The sequence below is a fragment of the Cydia pomonella genome, chromosome 6 (assembly GCF_033807575.1).
Source record: "Cydia pomonella isolate Wapato2018A chromosome 6, ilCydPomo1, whole genome shotgun sequence".
NCBI lineage: Eukaryota > Metazoa > Arthropoda > Insecta > Lepidoptera > Tortricidae > Cydia > Cydia pomonella.
Window position 1 is genome coordinate 981,670 of NC_084708.1, and position 18,654 is coordinate 1,000,323.

Consider the following 18,654-nt stretch of genomic DNA (forward strand, 5'->3'; position numbering starts at 1 on the left):
CTGGACGTGGTGCCCTAAGCAAGTGCTTATTTTGCTTAAGGGTTAATCCGGCACTGGTTCCGTTCTACGGGTTAATTAAGTTCGTTGTATATTCTTAGCATTAAAATGTTCATCAGTCTAAAATAAAGTATAAATATATTGCAGATTTCTATGTAAGTATTAATCTTTAATAAATAAATATTATAGAACATTATTACACAAATTGACTAAGTCCCACAGTAAGCTCAATAAGGCTTGTGTTGTGGGTGGGATACAACGATATAAGTACATAAATATTTATAAATACTTAAATACATAGAAAACACTCATGACTCAGGAACCAATATATATCCGTGTTCATCACACGAACAAACGCCTTTACCAGGATTTGAACCTGGGCCATCGACTTCATAGGCAGGATCACTACTTCACTACCTACCCACTAAGCCAAATAGGTCGACAAAATCTATCTTTAATTCCACTGTAGATTGTCCGTTGTCCTTCTATTAAGCCAATTGCTCCGCGTAATGTATGGAAGCGCTTATATTTACATTAATTAAGCGTCTTGGCCAATCAAACATCTGCTGATGTATGCGTCTAAGTATTTCCATAGACATACAGTCGTTATCAGATATATCGGAGCAGCCAAGGCGCTCACAAATATCTCAATGCGCCTCTATTGTCAAGGCGTTAGAGTGCGTGTTCAGATATTTTTGAGCACCTCGACCCCTTCGATATATATGATGGCGACTGTGTAGATGTCGCCTACTCAATGTAACCTTAAGTGATGTGAGGTTTACGTGTTTGAATAATGGTTTTCCTTATGGTTGTTAAACTAAGTAATGGATATGTTAGGAATTCTTTAGTATTGATGTCGGTTTAGAGCAATAAAAAACTTTACAGTTCATATGGTGCTACTTTACCGCACTAGTGCGATAATTAGCACATTACGTAACTATGTCGAAAATTTAAAGGTTTTATGTACTGTAAAACATGTGCGAATAGGTAATTCGCAACTCGTGGCGATAAATTGAAACACGACCGAAGGGAGTTTCGTTTCGAATTTCCTATTTTTCGCACTTGTATCGTAATGTACTATTATCTACACACATATATAATAAAATTCTCTATGATGCCTTCAAAATCCGTAAATAATGGCCAACATTACGATAAACTGCCGGCCTAGCCAAGGTGACAATCGCTATCGCTCCGACAACGAATCGCTTTGTGTTTCTCTATCACTCTTCCATAATAGTGCGACAGTGACAGTTGCGTTTCGATCGCTACGGAGCGTAAGCGATTTGCACGTTGGCTACGCGGCCTGTTTTGTTACAACAAATTTCTTATCTGTGATAATTTAGTAATAGCTTCATAACTACATGAAAATCGATTTGGTTATGTATTCAAATTTGGAACATCTCTGAAAAAAAGAAGCAATTCGATTTGACCTCTATTCTAATATCAGTCGAGATGCCTTTTTGTTCGAAATGAAATGTCAATTGCATACATTTTTGACATATCTCACATGTTAGTTTGTATCGAATGATACGGAAATAGGCCCCCGACTCTAGTTTGCCTCTGAATTAAAAAAAAGTAAATATAGCAAAAGGTGCGTGTAAAATGAGCGATAAAAATATTTAGGTGACGCCACCACATATCCGCGAGTTCCGCCAAGAGAGTAACGATTTGGCAACGATGCCCCAACGGAGGCTGTAATTTGGGTTAGTGAATATTTCATAGAAAGTTTATAATATGTGTGTAGATAAAATAGTGTATGTAACTGTACATAATTAGGCATTAAAACACTCGTGTGATCTTTTTAAGAAACTTACTTCGTTCGTTTCTTAAACCCACACTCGTGTCTTTTAATGACTTTTATTATGTAGCAGTAACATAAACTACTATTAAAATGAGTAGATATATAATGTATCAGTCGTAATTCAATGCAAGTCAAGTGCTACTGGCATAATGACGAATAAATTTAAAAAAAAACCTATACTTTAAGAGGGAAGTAGGTATGCCTCATGATCGTCTATATACAAAAAGAGAAACGTTTTTCCACTTCAAAATACTTTCCATTCTTCATGTTTTTTTAGTATGTTATTAACACAATGAAAAACTAGGTTTATAGGTTTTTTTTTATTTCAAAATATGCTAAACAAAAAAAAAAAAGCGAAACCTGAAGCGATCGACATCAAAATCAAACGTGATTTGTATAGATTTAGTTAGTGTAAAACGTTTTTTCCCGAAATGGAATTTCGTAGAAAAATTACTGTTATTTCGTTAGATTCGAAAAACTATTCTCAGTCAAGGGTTAATAAATGACATATTCTTTTGTCAAATTTAAAAATATATATTGTCACAATCACAAACTAGCCGTTTTAATTGCTCTTCAGTGTATTGTATACTTACTTTACTATTACTACTCGTATACCGGGTGTTTCCTGTAACAGGAGCAATAAATTAAACTGTAGGCTGTACTCCTCAAACTGACCAACATTTGTTCAGCAACTTATAAAAATAACTCATATTTTAATTTTTATTACACCTTGAAGTTGACACCTAAGACGCAATGTATTGCGAATTTTGTTACGTTTAAAGCGTGACAAGCAACGTCAAACACACCGATGTCAGCGTACATTGAAAATAATATTAAATTTGTATGAAAAAGATAAAATCTAAAGATTTCATAATTTTTAAAAGTTGTTCATCAAAGGTTATATCGTTTTAAGAGTACAATATATGGTTTAATTATTTGCTCGTGTTACAGGAAACACCCGGTATAGGTTACTATACCGGGTGTAGCCTGTAACACGAGCAAAAATTTAAACTGTAGGCTGTACTCCTCAAACTTACCAACATTTGTTCAACGATTTTTAAAAATTATGAATTCTTTAAACTTTCTATTTTTCATACAAATTAAATATTACCTTCAATGTACGCTGTCATCAGTGTAATTGACGTTGATTGTCACGCTTTAAACATAACAAAATTCGCAATACATTGCGCCTTAGAATAAACTTTAAAGTGTTCTAAAAATCAAAATACAAGTTATTTTGAATAGTTGTTGAACAAATGTTGGTAAGTTTGAGGAGTACAGCCTACAGTTTAAATTTTTGCTCGTGTTACAGGCCACACCCGGTATAGTAACCTATATAGTAATAGTAAAGTAAGTATACAATACACTGAAGAGCAATTAAAACGGCTAGTTTGTGATTATGACATTATATATTTTTAAATTTGACAAAAGAAAAGGTGCATATTGAAAAGTTGTATGACTTGTTTTCTTTCACAAAGTATGAATGATTTTTTACTACGGTTTGCGCAGCAGCTGTTTTGACTACAGTAAAGCTTTTGTATTTAACAAATATGATAACAGGGATTAGTAGTCCGGACTCCTGGAGATAATAGATTTATGTCAACCCGACCGGGAAACAAAACACCTATAAAATTGGGTGAGGTAATAATCCCAACCGTGTGATTTTGTCATTCACCCAAATCTTTGTGTCAAGGGTTTGGTATAGTGGGTATTACACTATCAACATTTAAGAAGATATAAGTCGATGTAGACTTTACATTCACGGGAATCATCCGTGGACTACTCCACAGCTGCTCGTGGATGTAGTCCCCTTTCCTAGGTTTAGCCCACTGACGTGGTGGTTGGTAGCAAGGTAGTGTGGAAAACCTTAAGGGCGTTAGTCAGAATCCACTTAGTGGCTTGCGGCCTTTCCACTGCATCCTGACCTTTGCCGATCGTACCGGTTTTCCGGTCCATTGGGCCACAAAGGTAGGGACGAGTGAAGTGGACTTGTACCCGCGCAACCGCTGGTCCACTATAAATAAGTTCACGCGCAGATGACCTTAGCAACTCAATCTGGATTCGAGCTAAAAAGTCCTTCGGCGATGGGGTGTTGGCGGTGGGGTTTAGGTATCGATGTACCGAGACCTTTTTGGTCGCCGTCATCGAAATCGATGTGGAGGACTATATATATTACACTATAGGAAACGCAGTAATATAGCAACTTTTTAGCACGTATATGTACATATATCACGTGCTTTTCTAAATTGACTGAACAATAACACGTAATTGGACGCAGAGTGGTCTATTTCAGTCGCGGATGCGTTTGAGTATTTTCGGAAGGGAAGTAACGTCCGGAATACGTTCTTAATGGCTTCTGTGCTTTTTCAGTTTCGTTTTATACCCGTCTTTTAAAATATCCTTGGTTTAAAGTTGGATACGCACAAAAATACTCACGAAGCGTTTCGCTTCAGCATTCCTTATGCGAACTGCCAAGGAGTGAGGCCCTGCCCGAGTCTGTGTTTCCGCATGAGTACAATCTGGATCTCTTCAAGGCTAGAGTAAATAGGTATCTTATAGGTAAGCGTGCTCCATCGTAGACTGCATCATCAGGTGTGATTGTGGTCAAACGCCTGCCTATCCTCCATAAAAAAATAGTCACGAGGTTTTCTTTTTCTTGTTCTTTCTTCGATAAACGAGTATGCCGGATTTAAAGGAGTCGGAAACAGAAAGGAACATATTCGGACATCTTGAAACTCTTTTTTTTCCCGACGCTCAGTATCGTTATCCACATGTTAGGTACAGACTTGATTCTAAAGATACCAGCCGACTCAATTAGTGAAATGAATCTCTCGAGAAAAATGCTCGTAGGACCAAAAAGAGACGGCTGATTCAGAGCAGACGAGCTATATATAGGCAACGGCGCGTCCTGTTTAGTCACGGGCTGGTTAAATTAAACTGGTGGTTATGTGGGGGATAACAAAGGAATGATGATCTTATGTTAGTCATATTATTGGACATTTATCTTATGATAAAATACATTTATTTGCAACGATCACAAAACATGTACGAACATCGAACATGTACTGCATCACGAAATGGACCCAACTTAAATTGGGACAAAATTAAATCATCAATTTATGAAATACTCGTAGTCTACGCCGTTCCAAAATTAAAAGAAAATCTAAAGGACGTTCTGTTATATTTCTATAATAGGTACCCCTAAATATCTGGCGGTTGAGGTGCCTATTAAATAAGGTAACCCAAAAAGAAACCAATAGAACATTACAAATATTTAGCTGAATAACCGAATCCGTCGGTTGGGATTACTTACCTCGTGCTAATTTATGAGGGTTTTGTTTTCCAGTAGGGTTCCTATAAAGCTATTCTCTCCGGAAATCCGGACTACTAATCCTTTTAATCGTATTTGTTAAAAACAAAAAGCTCTACAGGTAGTCAAGATTCTGCCCGTAGTAAAAATTCATTCATTCATTTTGGGGAAGAAAACAAGTTATATAGCAGACGTTGTCGAATGGCGCGGCCAGCTGGTCAACGACACCTTCTCGTAACTCATGAGGCTCTGGTACTTGCTTCTTGCTAAATTCAATTTTTGGACAGTTTTTTATCGATTTTGGTCACAATATATATTGCTTTGTATATTAAGGGTGTCATATGCGCGTTTCTGCCTTATGAAGCAATTGTTTCTACTATACAACCTAAAATAAATAATGAATTTGAGCTATCGTTTTGTTTCCTCTTCTTGGCCGCGGCGACACGTGATTGATCAAATTTATTATAGTTGACTAAAGCATTTCGATAGGAATATATTAAGTTGATTATGTTAGTTGAGTCGTGATCGCTTAGTGAAAACAGTATGGGATTTCAGTTTGGTATACAAAGCCTTAGTTCAACAAATACAGTCGACGAGTAGAAAAACCAAGTTTGCTTATTAAAGTTTTCGTTAGCAATTTATTAAAAATTTGAATGCCTCTAAATCACTAACAAGGAACTCAAAAGTAAATATTTAAAACATCATTATACCAAACTATACGCGGAAATCATAATAGTCTGGTTTCTTATGTGTATTATAATAGTTTCCCGAAACGGATGAACAAACATCTTGAAACGATTATCATGTGGTCAATTAGGACAGTATGTACTACCGCGGACGTCGAAAATCGAGATTCTATTATCTGCCTCTCTATCGCACTTGCTTATTTGAGCAATAGAAAAACAGATAACTAAATTTAAATTTTTGACGTTTCTTGGACCTGAATCGTCTGATTCATTCCAGATTGTTACCTACTGAGAGACTACTCAACACTCATTTTGCGACGTGTAAAAACAAAGGATCTTGACCTTTTCATGTACAGTCAAGTCAATTATATAATTATTTAATAATTTTGTAATCGCTTCTCAAAACTCCAGTTTTATATTTTTTGCCGTAACGATTTCCGTGTACATTTAAGTTCTATGTAATAAGCAGACGTATTTATGATTAATTTCATGAAAACGAGATGATTGTCATTTTCCTGTAGTTTTTATAATTGTTTAGATATACCAGAGATAGATACACCAGAAGTTTTCGTTCTTATTCAATAATATATATTAAATACATAAGATATACTAGACATTATATGGAAACCCTAGATTAAAAATAAATGAATAAATAATTGAAAATTCCATAATGGTACGTTATTTCAATATTATTATTATTTTTTAATTATTTTATGTATAAAAATTAAAACTTATATTAAATTGTAGGAGGGTATCCCAATATGGGACCGGCAAGAAATTCGGCATGCTTATTTTTCGAACTACAGCATATTTATTTTTCGTATTGCTGTCTTCAATAACTAAATATGAAAGTCTAATCATATCACATTGTCTAGTGTCAGAAATGTATACGTAATGTCTGTCAGATTTCAGTCTCATTGATTGAATACAATTGGTTCTTTGTGTCTGTCTGTCTCATCTTCATATCCATGTTGAGATTATAGACTTCATATGGGAGGTACAGTACACGTGCGTGGGTGTATAATTCGTCCCAAAACTGACCAGAAACAGTTATAACGGCTTGTTTGATGATGTTCAATCATCAGTGAAGATAATTTTGGGTTTATTACAATTGAAATAAGGTCCATTTTGTAAATATTTTTGACGTTGATATAACAAAGATATTTGAACATTTTTGCTTCTTATTTACCAATGGATAAGGTCCAAAATACTTTGTCGGACAATGTTTTGGGACCGTTAAAACAAAAACATGATCGACATGGTGTTGGTCATGCTTTGCGGCGCCGAATCTGGTGCTGATCGCTTCTGTAACCTTTTAACCTTAATGACACATGCGTCATGATTATTCATGGTTATGTTTTGTGATTACCTTATGAGTAGGTAGGTTTGAATCGGTATAAGGCAATCGTGAACAGGGGTTTCGTCGTGTTTTTCATTCCTTGTCGGAGTAGGAATTTAGGATAGGATATAAGGACCTACCAAAATAATAATAATTTAATAAATTATTTTGACGACTGACTTGAGAAACGCTGGTGGTCTAGCGGTAAGAGGCAAACCCCGGCTCGTACCAATGAGTTTTTCGGAACTTATGTACGAAATATCAGTTGATATTTACCAGTCGCTTTTCGGTGACGGAAAACATCGCGAGGAAACTGGACCATTCCCAATAAGGCCTAGTTTACCCTCTGGGTTGGAAGGTCAGATGGCAGTCGCTTTCGTAAAAACTAGTGCCTATGCCAATTCTCGGGATTAATTGCCAAGCGGACCCCAGGCTCTCATGAGCTGTGGCAAAATGCCGGGACAACGCGAGGAAGTAGAATAAATTATTTGGACATGTCCTTCGAACACCTCAATACAATACATCTCATGGACGATAAATGAACTTAAGACGAAAGTTTCCTCACTGGATATTAACATAATTGATAATATTTTGATACAATTTATTGTATATCAACCCTATGTCCCTAGGGTTCGATTTGTGCTGTTTTTCGATTTTTTAATCATTATAAGAGTTAGGAGCTTTTAAATAAAAAACTGCATGAAATCTGTTTATTGCTACAAATTTTTATTTTAATCAAAAAATATCTATGGTAATATACATCAAAATATGTTAAAACATTTTCCATAATGTCAATATCCACAGAGAAAAATGGGGACTGCGTTTGTAGGAAACGCGGCCGTCCCCTTTGCTCTTAAAAGTATTTTTTATTTTTCTTTGTAATATATAAAAAAAAAGTTATTTATTGTCGCAAAAAATAAATAAATAGTACATCTATGACACCTAATCGTGTTTACTATACTATTCTGTACCCCTAGTGTAAATTTAGTCGATAGCGAAACGTGACGTACGCGTTTGCGTTAAGTTTCATTTTGTATGGGTTTTTGAACAGCGCGCCAAGCGGGACGTTATGGAAAGTCAAAAATCTCATACAAAATGACACTTAACGCAAACGCGTACGTCACGTTTCGCTGTCGAAAATATTTACACTAGGGGTACTGTTTTAGCACGTTTCATTCAACTGGGTTTTCCAATACATGTTTAATTTTAATTAGTCTTCTGTCACAGGTATTTTATACTTACTAGAAGACTCCAACCTTTACAATTGAACCCTGTATTATTAACAAATAAAACATTTTCATTTTCAATTAGCCTTTGTTCACTTGTGAAACAAAACATCGATATTTTTTACCCATGTTCCCATGCGTGTTACATAGACATGACAGCGAGAAAAAACCACGGAAGATTGTACAAAAAGTTTTATCTGCCAATTGCTACGCGAAGGACAGAACGATTACTAGGCCTATTCGAGTTTTATTTATTAAATCTCATTCCAATATGATACCCCTAGTGTAAATTTATTCGATAGCGTGACGTGACGTACGCGTTTGCGTTAAGTCTCATTTTGTATGGGATTTAGAAACAGCGCGCCAAGCGGGACGTTTTGAAAACTCAAAATCTCATACAAAATGAGACTTAACGCAAACGCGTTCGTCACGTCACTAAATTTACACTAGGGGTACTGATCTGTCAGTGTAAAGTGACGTTTTTGGATTCGAGTTTTAGATCTAATGATCTCATTCCAAAACGATACTGATCTGTAAGTGTCAAAAGTGACATTTTTGGTTAAAGATTGACATAATGCGCAATTCAGCAGGTCCTCTAAAAGAGATTGAAACCATCTCATATTGGAATGATGTCAGATCCATGTTAGATCAGTATCACATTATATTGTTGGAATTGGCATGTACGTTTTTGTTAGAGACTACTGTTCCGAGTGCCTTTCGGCTTTTAGTGGTAAAATCACCTGAGATTAATATGCTCAATTAAATGTTCTAAATACTTACAAGTTGATTGCTTTAGGAATGAATTGCTTTTTGTATCCAAACGCACTTATATACGCAGTTATGATTATGGTGTTAATACCATATTTGGTTTTGTTCGTAAATAACGTTTCGTACGCATTTGCGTTAAGTCTCATTTTGTATGGGATTTTGAGTTTCCAAAACGTCCCGCTTGGCGCGCTGTTTCTAAATCCCATACAAAATGAGTCTTAACGCAAACGCGTACGTCACGTCACGCTATCGAATAAATTTACACTAGGGGTTCTGTTTAGACCGATGTTTGTGGTGTTATTCTTAGTATCTTCGTTTATTATCAATAATAGAAAATATCATTTTTAATAAAACTAAATCAAATCATTTTTAACAAAAATTGGGATGTGTGTTGTTTAAATGTAAAAATGTACAAGTTTTCCTAGAGGTCTTATTTATTTTTTAATTTACTATTAGAAAAGTTAATAAAATAATTACCTATTATATTATAGTTGACCTCACCCAAGAAGAAACCGGCGCAAAAATAACCGGGACTTATTAAAAAAAAAACAGTTCAGCTAAAAAACTAAGATAAGAGAAATTTAACCGATTTTTTTACCATCAAAGATGAAGGATTTACACTAACAACCCACATTTTCTTTGTCAACAGAAGGCGAGCTCGAAACAGAATGGCTGCAAGCCGCCGGCCTCGGTTCCCTGGCCGCGCCGTTCCAGGCCGGCCTCGAAGTCACCGAGGCCCAGCTGGGTGAGGCCGTGAGGCCGCTACCCAGGGAACAAGCTGCTGCGGTTAGGAGACGAGTCCGAAGGCTGAACAGGACCGTGCGGCGGCGGCGCGCGGCCTCCAGGGCCAGAAAACCTGATATTAGAGATGTCTTCAGGGACTTGGAGGTGAGTCGTACACACTTATTCATAATTTAGCGAATCTCTTGCATTTTGTATCTGTCTAATAAACAAATGTAAATGGATATTAGATGGATGCATGGATTGATGGTTGAAAGGGTGTATGGCTGGATGAATTGATGGATTGCTGGACGGGAGTGTACGAGGCGGCGAATCACCTCTGGAGCGCGCTCGCTCGTCCCTCAGAGTCAATACGTTATAAGTTAGTATTTAATTTTCAAATTGTGAACTTAGAAAATTTAGTAATAAATTACTAATTGACTTAATAGACTCCATAAATAGTATGATGGGTAGATTGATAGATACATCAATGGAGAAATTAATGACTGAGTTATTGAATGAATTGATAAACAGGACCGGGCGGCAGCTTGCGGCCTCGAGGGCTAGAAAACCTGATATTGGAGACGTTTTTAGGGATGTAGGGGTGAGTTTTTGTTCTAAAGTACCGAGGCAGCTGATAACTATAATACATGCAAGATGAGAGTGTGTATCTTTTCAATACGTCTGCAAGAGCTACAGGGATGAAAGCTTCATGTGATTAATAGAAGCGACTGATACTAACATTCGTATGCCTAAAAGAAATGCTTTTTACAGTTTTACAATGACAACTTACCTATTATTTCTTGAAAATAGAAAATACATCAATAACAATCGAAAGAGTCGGTAGTGTAACTAGGGTGACCGCTATATAATAGTTGTTGGCCACTACATAGTAATTGGCCACTCCTAACAAATCAGACAGAAACAAGCCAATTGAAGCCTTATTGCTAGGAGTGGCCAATATATTTAATTGTATGGCGTATTAACATAAAACATTTCAAACAATATATAGCAAAATAAAATAATTATAAATTCACATTCAGGGTCTCAAGCTGCGTCAGGTGTTAATTTAAACAGATCTTCCGGGGGGCCTGGAACAGAGTGCAAAGAGCAGCGCTGTATAATGTGCTCGACGGTTTGAACTTCTTCACCACAGTCGCAGAGCGCAGAGTCCAGTCAGCCCCGTTTATGGCGAAAATAGTTACAGCGTCCGTGACCTGTCCTTCTTCAGTCTGTTTACACGACACCAGAGTTTTCGTTACAGACCAAAACCGTCTGGTTTCGCTGTGGGATCTATGGCTTGTAGGGTAGTTCCAGCAGTAATTTTGCTCCACTCGTTCTTCCAGCTCTGTTTGACGTCAACATCCCTCAGTTTTTGCTGCATGCTGCATGCATGCTGGGATTGCTGGGTGCCGAGACTTAAAAGCGTTGGTGGCCAATAACTATAGCAGTCACCCTACGTTGATTAAGTAGGTATTAACTAAGCACATTACACTTTGTAGTAATGGAATGTTCAATTACCAACATTTCAACTGATATTTATTATTCTGCATTCAGGTAACTACGAGATATAACCTCTGACATTAAGTGTTCAAATCTTCTAGCGATTTGGAATTAACTTGACGCATTCAGAAAAGCGTTAACATCTAAGAATATTCAAGAACAACTTTACACCTCTCTCCAACTTTCTCAAAACCTTCCATTGCCATCTGTTCGGATATGATGTTGATGGTCACACTTGTTTTCGTTGGTAATAAACACATATCTGTCTCTTTCAATCACGTATTAAAAAGTGATGTTGCCTTCACGATTCCATCATACGTTCAGATATGTTCATCGACCGGCTCAAGAACTTTTCCAAGTTACTGACCGCACCCGACACGTACAAAAAAACTTTAAGTAATTATCTATAGACCGGTTACCAAGGTCAGACTCTTATTATAATTACATAGGAATGCCCTCCAAGTCAAATCAGAGCAGACCGAGCGGTGGTCGGAGCCGGTTCCCAGCTTTCTTTCACAAAAAGTGACAGACAGGTCTGACTCACGCCTGTCATTCAGCCATCTTGAAAATTGAACTAGATTTTTTTTTTTCGATAGTGGCCACGTGCTTGATTACTCAGCCAGTGAGCCCAGTGATAGATTTAAATAGTTGAATAATATCGCTAGAATCCGTCTAAGATAACTTTGACTTGAATAAAATAAAGTGAGGGAGTGTCACGATATGTATTACATTCATTCGTTATAAAAGTCATAGAGGCGTGTCCTGATTTTAATAACAGGTTATAATTAAATCTGGATTAGATATGGATCTTATCTGTCAGTGTCAAAAGTGACATTTTGGCTGATGAAATGTCATTTTTGACACTGACAGATCACATCCATATTTAATCCTGATCTAATTCATAGCCTGTTATTAAAATCAGTAGGGCTAAGATAGTCGGTTTTTTATCATTTGTCACCATGCCTGTCACGTTCTAACAAGTATGTAAGTGCAAAAGTGACGGGCATAGTGACAAGTGATATAAAGGGAAACATGCTACCACCGCAGAATACGCTTATAGAAATTTGATATTAATAATGTCATTGTCACACTTTGTCTTTGCAAATGCCATACAGAGTCACTGCAATATAGGGAGAGATACAAACTCTATTTATTTATATATATATATATATGCTCCTGACCGTTTTCGGCCACGGCGACTGCTTCAACTCCTTTTTTGGCGTTCATGTGCTCTTGTGTGGATTTATTTTTATCACCTCCACAAAGACCAACTTCAAGTATTATTCTGATATATTACTGAGAGGTTTGGCCAGCCACTCCATAATTTTGTATTGCCAATATAAATAATTCTTTTATTTATTCGTCCTCCACTCGTCTTTGATATTGTTAGTTTTGGCTGGAACTGAAAATCAAACTTCTATTTAGATGTTTTTAAATTATGCGGCTCTTTCCTATCTGAAATAACCAACAATATTTTAATAGATTCAACCGACGAAAGCACATTAATGCCCTCAGTTCACAGTTAATGTTGTCAGCCCTGATCTATAGCCCAAATTCAAACTAAAAGAGAACGATTAGTTTGAATTTCGAACTGTCAGCTGTGAATTCTAACGGAATTTAACGCTCTTTTTTTAACAGATAAACTATGCGTTCGTGTTTTAATGTTAAACAACATTAAAGTTTAGAATTCACCGTTAAGGTGGTTCGACTAGGTTACCCAAAGCTTAAACCTCACTAGATGGCGCCACAATTGCAAATTTTGAGTTTTAATTTTTTTGTGGAGTAGTCTTGGTATTTCTATACTGTAAATTATATTTAGCGCACTCTTTAAATAAATATTGAACTATTACAACAAACATTGAACACTTCATTGTACAAAAACTACCCCTTAATGTCGACAGAATGTTTCTTGACTCTATTTCTAAGTATCACTCACACATTGAAACAGTCTTACTGGGATCCTTGTAGTAGACAATTTGGCACAGCGTGAGTAGGCTTCAATGGCGTTGCGGTATGTACGTGGAAATACATGCAAGAGGATGTGGGTTCGAGACTCATTAGAAAATTTTTTGTTATCAGTATTATCAAGTACCTATTATTATTAAATTATTTTATGAGAAATATGAGCGTTTTTCATAAAAATATTAAAAATCTGATTCTCACACATCATGATATTTTTGGGTTCTTCCAACTCAGAATCACTAGCATAATCAATCCTCGTGCTAAAAAAACCCGAAAATTTGTATTGAAATTTTAGTTTTACATTGTAATTTCTTTCACACTAAAATGTGACGTAATAGTATGGATATTTTAGGATATCTTTTTTTAATGCTAGGGTGGAGAAGATTCTAAGTAGAATGAACCTAAGAAAGTCTAAATTTGTAAATCAGATTTTCCGGTATTTTTAAAAAAAAAAAAACGCCGTTTTGTTCTAAAATTAAAGCAATCCCTTACTGCCCAGCCTTTAAAAAAGTAGGTACTATTTTACAGTAGAATTAAAAAAAAAATTTACGATACATTTAATTAAATTACAGTGAGTTACAAAATTGCATGGCCTTCTATTTATAACCGTTATAAAAAGAAATGAGATATTTACCATGTTTGTTTATATTATTGATTTCCCGATATTTTGACACAACTAGAAGTTTCACACAATGCCTAGAGATAGAAAAATATTTATTTATTTTATTTATTGTCAATTTCATTCAACGGATCACATCATATCAAATTTATTTTCTACTTAGTTGGTTATTAAATTCTGTTACTGCAATAATCTTTATCTACATAAAATATACCAACGAAAGTTTAAAAAAGTATATATTAAAATGAAGTACACAAAATCAGGAATTACATATGACAATATCATTCAAAATCGCCTCCTCTGGCTTTGACACAGGCCCTCAAACGACGAGGCCAGTCATCAATAGCGGCACGCACGATTGTCATAGTCATAGTCATAGTCATAGTCATTTATTTTATAAAGCCAATTTACAAGTCAACATCGAATTACTATACAGAAAAATTAATCCTTACATCACGGTAAAATTACAAAAAATAACATTAAAATTTTCAATTAATACATTTAAAAAAAAGTCATGTCTAATTCCGTCACTGTCTTAACTATGGCCCGCTTGAGGGAGTTAAGATTTGTGTGGGGTTTAGCACAGGCTTTCTCCTCAATAACCTGCTATATGGCATAATCCAGGGGCTGAAGGTCCGGGCTGGAGGACGGCCAGTCTTCGTGGGCAATAAAGTCAATTTTGTTCCTTCGAAATCAGGCTAGAGTTGTTTTTGCCTTATGTGCAGGAGCTGAGTCCTGTTCAAAGATCCATGGCTGGTTTTGAAATAGGGTGTGGCTTAAGGGCTTCACTATTGGTTCGAGAACGGTTTCCAGTTTCCGGTTTTCACACTTTTTTCACAGAAATAAATCTGTGTTAGCCCTGAGTATGACACACCCAAAATCATGTTTGGCGGGTGCCCACATTTGTGCAACGCAATAGGGTTGTTTCCATCTACAAATCTTAGGGCATAATTGTATCCCAATAAATTCTTTTGGATTATAAGAACATGTTAAACTGCTTTTAGGGGACCTGTAATGACCATATTTTTATAAAAATTGAATTTAAAATAACTTTTGGCACACATCACGTGACCAAACTCGAAACGTCATTGAAGATTCTGATGACGTCACAACTCTCGGATTGACACTGTTGACAGTTAGGCGATTAACAACAAATGACAAATATCAGTTGACAGTTCGTATCTTCTACGTATGTATGTAGTTATGTGTCAAACCATAAACTGTGACGTCAACAATTTTCAAAGAGCGTTTTGGGCGCGAAAGCATCTGTCAAAATATATTTTTTTAATTTAACATATTTAAAGCCATTTTAGTATAAAAGCTGAATTTTAAGGCAACTTTTAGTTAATATAGAAAGTAATACAAGCGTTTCAAAAAATTGGAATACGATTCTCTTTTAGGCCCCAATTCATTATAGATACGACGAGATAAGCGTTATGTGTGGTATATAATTATAGCTCTCAAATCCACCACATTACGTCATTTTTTATTTTTTCGGTAGCATTTGTTTTAACGGAAATAAAGAGGTTGCAAATCGAGTAACAGAACTTCAGAACAGATATCATTTGATATTTACCAGTCGCTTTTCGGTGAAGGAAAACATCGTGAGGAAACTGGACTAATCCCAACAAGGCTTAGTTTTACCCTCTGGGTTGGAAGGTCAGATGGCAGTGGCTTTCGTAAAAACTAGTGCCTACGCCAAATCTTGGGATTAGTTGTCAAAGCGGACCCCAAGCTCCATTGAGCCGTGGCAATATGCTGGGACAACGCTAGGAAGAAAGAAAGAAATCGAGTAACAGAACTTAGTAAACAACTAGGTATAATAGTTATGATGTAAATGTCCATATCATGTTGGAGTCATATATGTATTAGCCAACTAATTATTCAAGATCAATACACTTAGCTCCCTTAGGTATTCGCCTAAGTACAATCTCGGGCAAAATTGAGTTTTATAAAAGTGAACTAGTTTCTAGGTCATATTTTCTATGAATTGGTCATTTTTGTAGACTCCAATAAAATTACAGTTACACTTTTCCTGGTTTTTCGCGGACCAGAATATCGATGATTTTTGTAACTTGATTTAGACGTTGCTATCATTTTCAATCCAAAAACACATAAAATCACAATTCAGAACATGCGGCAGCGTTGTTTTCTATCAAGTACCTGAAGCACCAGAGCGGCTACCGGGAAAATCGAAATTCGTCAATTTCGGGCATTTTTCTCTGTCACTCTAATTACATCTTAGTGAGAGTAAAAGAGAAAGATCCCCGCAATTTGCGAATTTAGGTTTTCGCGGTAGGCCCCCAGGTCCTGTCAAGTTTCAGCAGTGTTGCCAGGTGAGCGGAAGAGAATTATCGTACTTGAGTGTCAATATTATTGTACCGTTGAAAAAAATATCGTACGCCAATCAAAAAGGCAGCCCCTAAAAATGTCTAGCAAAATAAGCTTAAATTTCCAATTAATAATAAAAAAAGACAATTTTCGTCTAAATTGCGCAAAAAATCTGTTTATGTTTGTGTATTTTTGGGATAGACTCAAACGGTATACAGGAAATTGTGACATTTTAAACTTTAAACTTACACCAAGGAGCCGAACACCCAAAAGATACTAATTTTAGCCTATTTCTGAGAGAAAGTGCTATATTTTGCTTCAAATTACTAGAGTTTTAAGGTGGCATCATCCAAGGGCTGAAAGTATAGTACTTTAGTGTACGATAATGCTCTTTGGAACATTACGTCATACCGGGGCCCAAATTATCGTACATGTACGACAATTATCGTACGCCTGGTCACACTGAGTGTCAGTGTCGACAAAGTCGGCTATAAACGCGTCAAACATCGCAACGTCGCGCCGATGGCCGGCCGAGGCATGGAGTGGCAACGCCGCAATGTATTTGTACACGACATTTGTCACACACACATGAGTAAAATTTATAAAAATATAACGTTGATTATTGCATGATTTCTGTATGAAACAAAGTTTTTCTATTAATTTAGCGCAAATGAATATTCGAAAGTAGATAGATGCGCAACTATTTATGTAATAATATTGTGTAATTAATTAATAAATAGCGATTGTTTTTTGTATGAAAATCGAACCACCTTAAAATAAATATCTAAAGAGTTTTGACAAGTTTGGTTAAAAGTAAATTTTATAAGAAATGAGATTACTTGTTAAATAATTTAAAAACTACTTTCCTCTCATGTGTAACGGGCATAAATTGAAACTGGTTTGAAAGAGTTTGATAAATTTATTTGTATGGCTAACGCAACATTGCATAACGATTAGGGAAATTTTCTATAGGTATTTTAAATTTTAATGTATAATGGTATGAATTTATTTGAGCAGGTGGTATGATTAAAGTGAAAGTGATTAAATCTTTTTTTTTTCTAATCACTTTACCTTTGGTATAGACTTTTGATCCTCGCAGAGTATTAAAATTAGGTACTGTGTTCCGTGATTCAACCGAAACGCTATAAAGTATTACTTTTGTTTAACTTCTAGAAATGCGCCGCTTGAATTTCGTCCTAATGATATTTCATGCCTTATCTTCAAAAATCCTAAAAATTCAAAAGAGCGTTCCTAGCATAGTGTTACTCGGGTGGAATACTACTGTTTCATTGAAGATAGTTCGTAAATATAGTTGGTCAAGCAAATCTTGTCAGTAGAAAAACGCGGCAAATTTGAAAAATCGCGGGCTAGCAACACTGTGTTCGAATAATTCCAAAATCGCGTGTAATCTGTGTTTTATCTGTAGAATGTGGATCGTCCATCTTGTTTGTTTACATTCCGAATCGGTGCTAATTCAAGAGAAATTTCTGCTCCCAGCATTAAAATAAATATCAATATATTAAATAATATTGTGCATGACCATAAGCAAAGTCAAGATGCCTACAATGTAAGTAAAATCATGCTCGTTGATCTTAACTATTAGAAAATTTTGAGGTTATGATAATTACTTCAAGATCCCGGAGAATTTTTAAGATAATGTGCAGTTTTTTCTGTTTCAGGGTTAAAAGGCTTAAATAAAGATAAAACGTATGCCTAAATATATCCAATAAGACCACGAATTGTGCCCTCGAAACCGCAACTGATTCGATTGTTCCCAATATCAACAGACGAAGTCCTCAAATATTTTCAAAGGTAACTTTTTTAAACAATCTTAAGACGTTTAAGAACCTTGATTATACCTACTTTTTTTCGCAACATCTACCTAATACTTCCATATGTTTGTTGCAGGATTAAAACTCGCCCAATATAAGGCGTTCGTAAAAGTTTCTCTTCATACAAAACTTACCTACGGCGGTTTACGTACATACGTGTACAACGCAAACAAGACGAAAAATAAACTTGTTAATTAAAAAAACAAAAAAAATTGGGACAATAGTTTAGATTATTATTGTAAAAGTTGTCCGTTTGTTAATCATCACGAAAATATATTATTTAGGCTGATTTGTTTCATGCACTCAGCTATTGCACATGTATACCTATGGAAAATCCTAGTTTATACTTTCTGAAGTCGGTATGTACCTATTTAAGAGAAGTTTTAAGTTGCTTTACCTGTTTGTTCAATAAATTAAAATAATTTATTCAGTGTGCATAATTTTAGAAAAATATTTTAACATTTAAATCATACCTTCTTTTATCCAGAAACAATATAACTCCATATTACTCACATGAGTGGAAGTTGTTAAGTTTCCATTGTCAAGGTATCTTTTATTAA

General features: G+C 35.7%; 1 protein-coding gene and 1 long non-coding RNA gene across 3 annotated transcripts in view; both read left to right on the top strand.

The window, feature by feature from the left end:
* LOC133518617 (rho GTPase-activating protein conundrum) overlaps window positions 1–18,654 on the top strand; it is a 165,476-nt gene that overhangs the window by 116,435 nt on the left and 30,387 nt on the right. For both annotated transcript variants that reach the window (XM_061852289.1, XM_061852290.1), the window contains one exon: window positions 9,777–10,015. In XM_061852289.1, coding sequence (XP_061708273.1) covers window positions 9,777–10,015 — 239 coding nt within the window. The remainder of the gene's footprint in view (window positions 1–9,776; window positions 10,016–18,654) is intronic.
* LOC133518641 (uncharacterized) lies at window positions 17,682–18,315 on the top strand. Its single transcript, XR_009799501.1, has 3 exons — window positions 17,682–17,829; window positions 17,942–18,074; window positions 18,171–18,315. It is a non-coding gene; the product is annotated as an uncharacterized LOC133518641 (long non-coding RNA).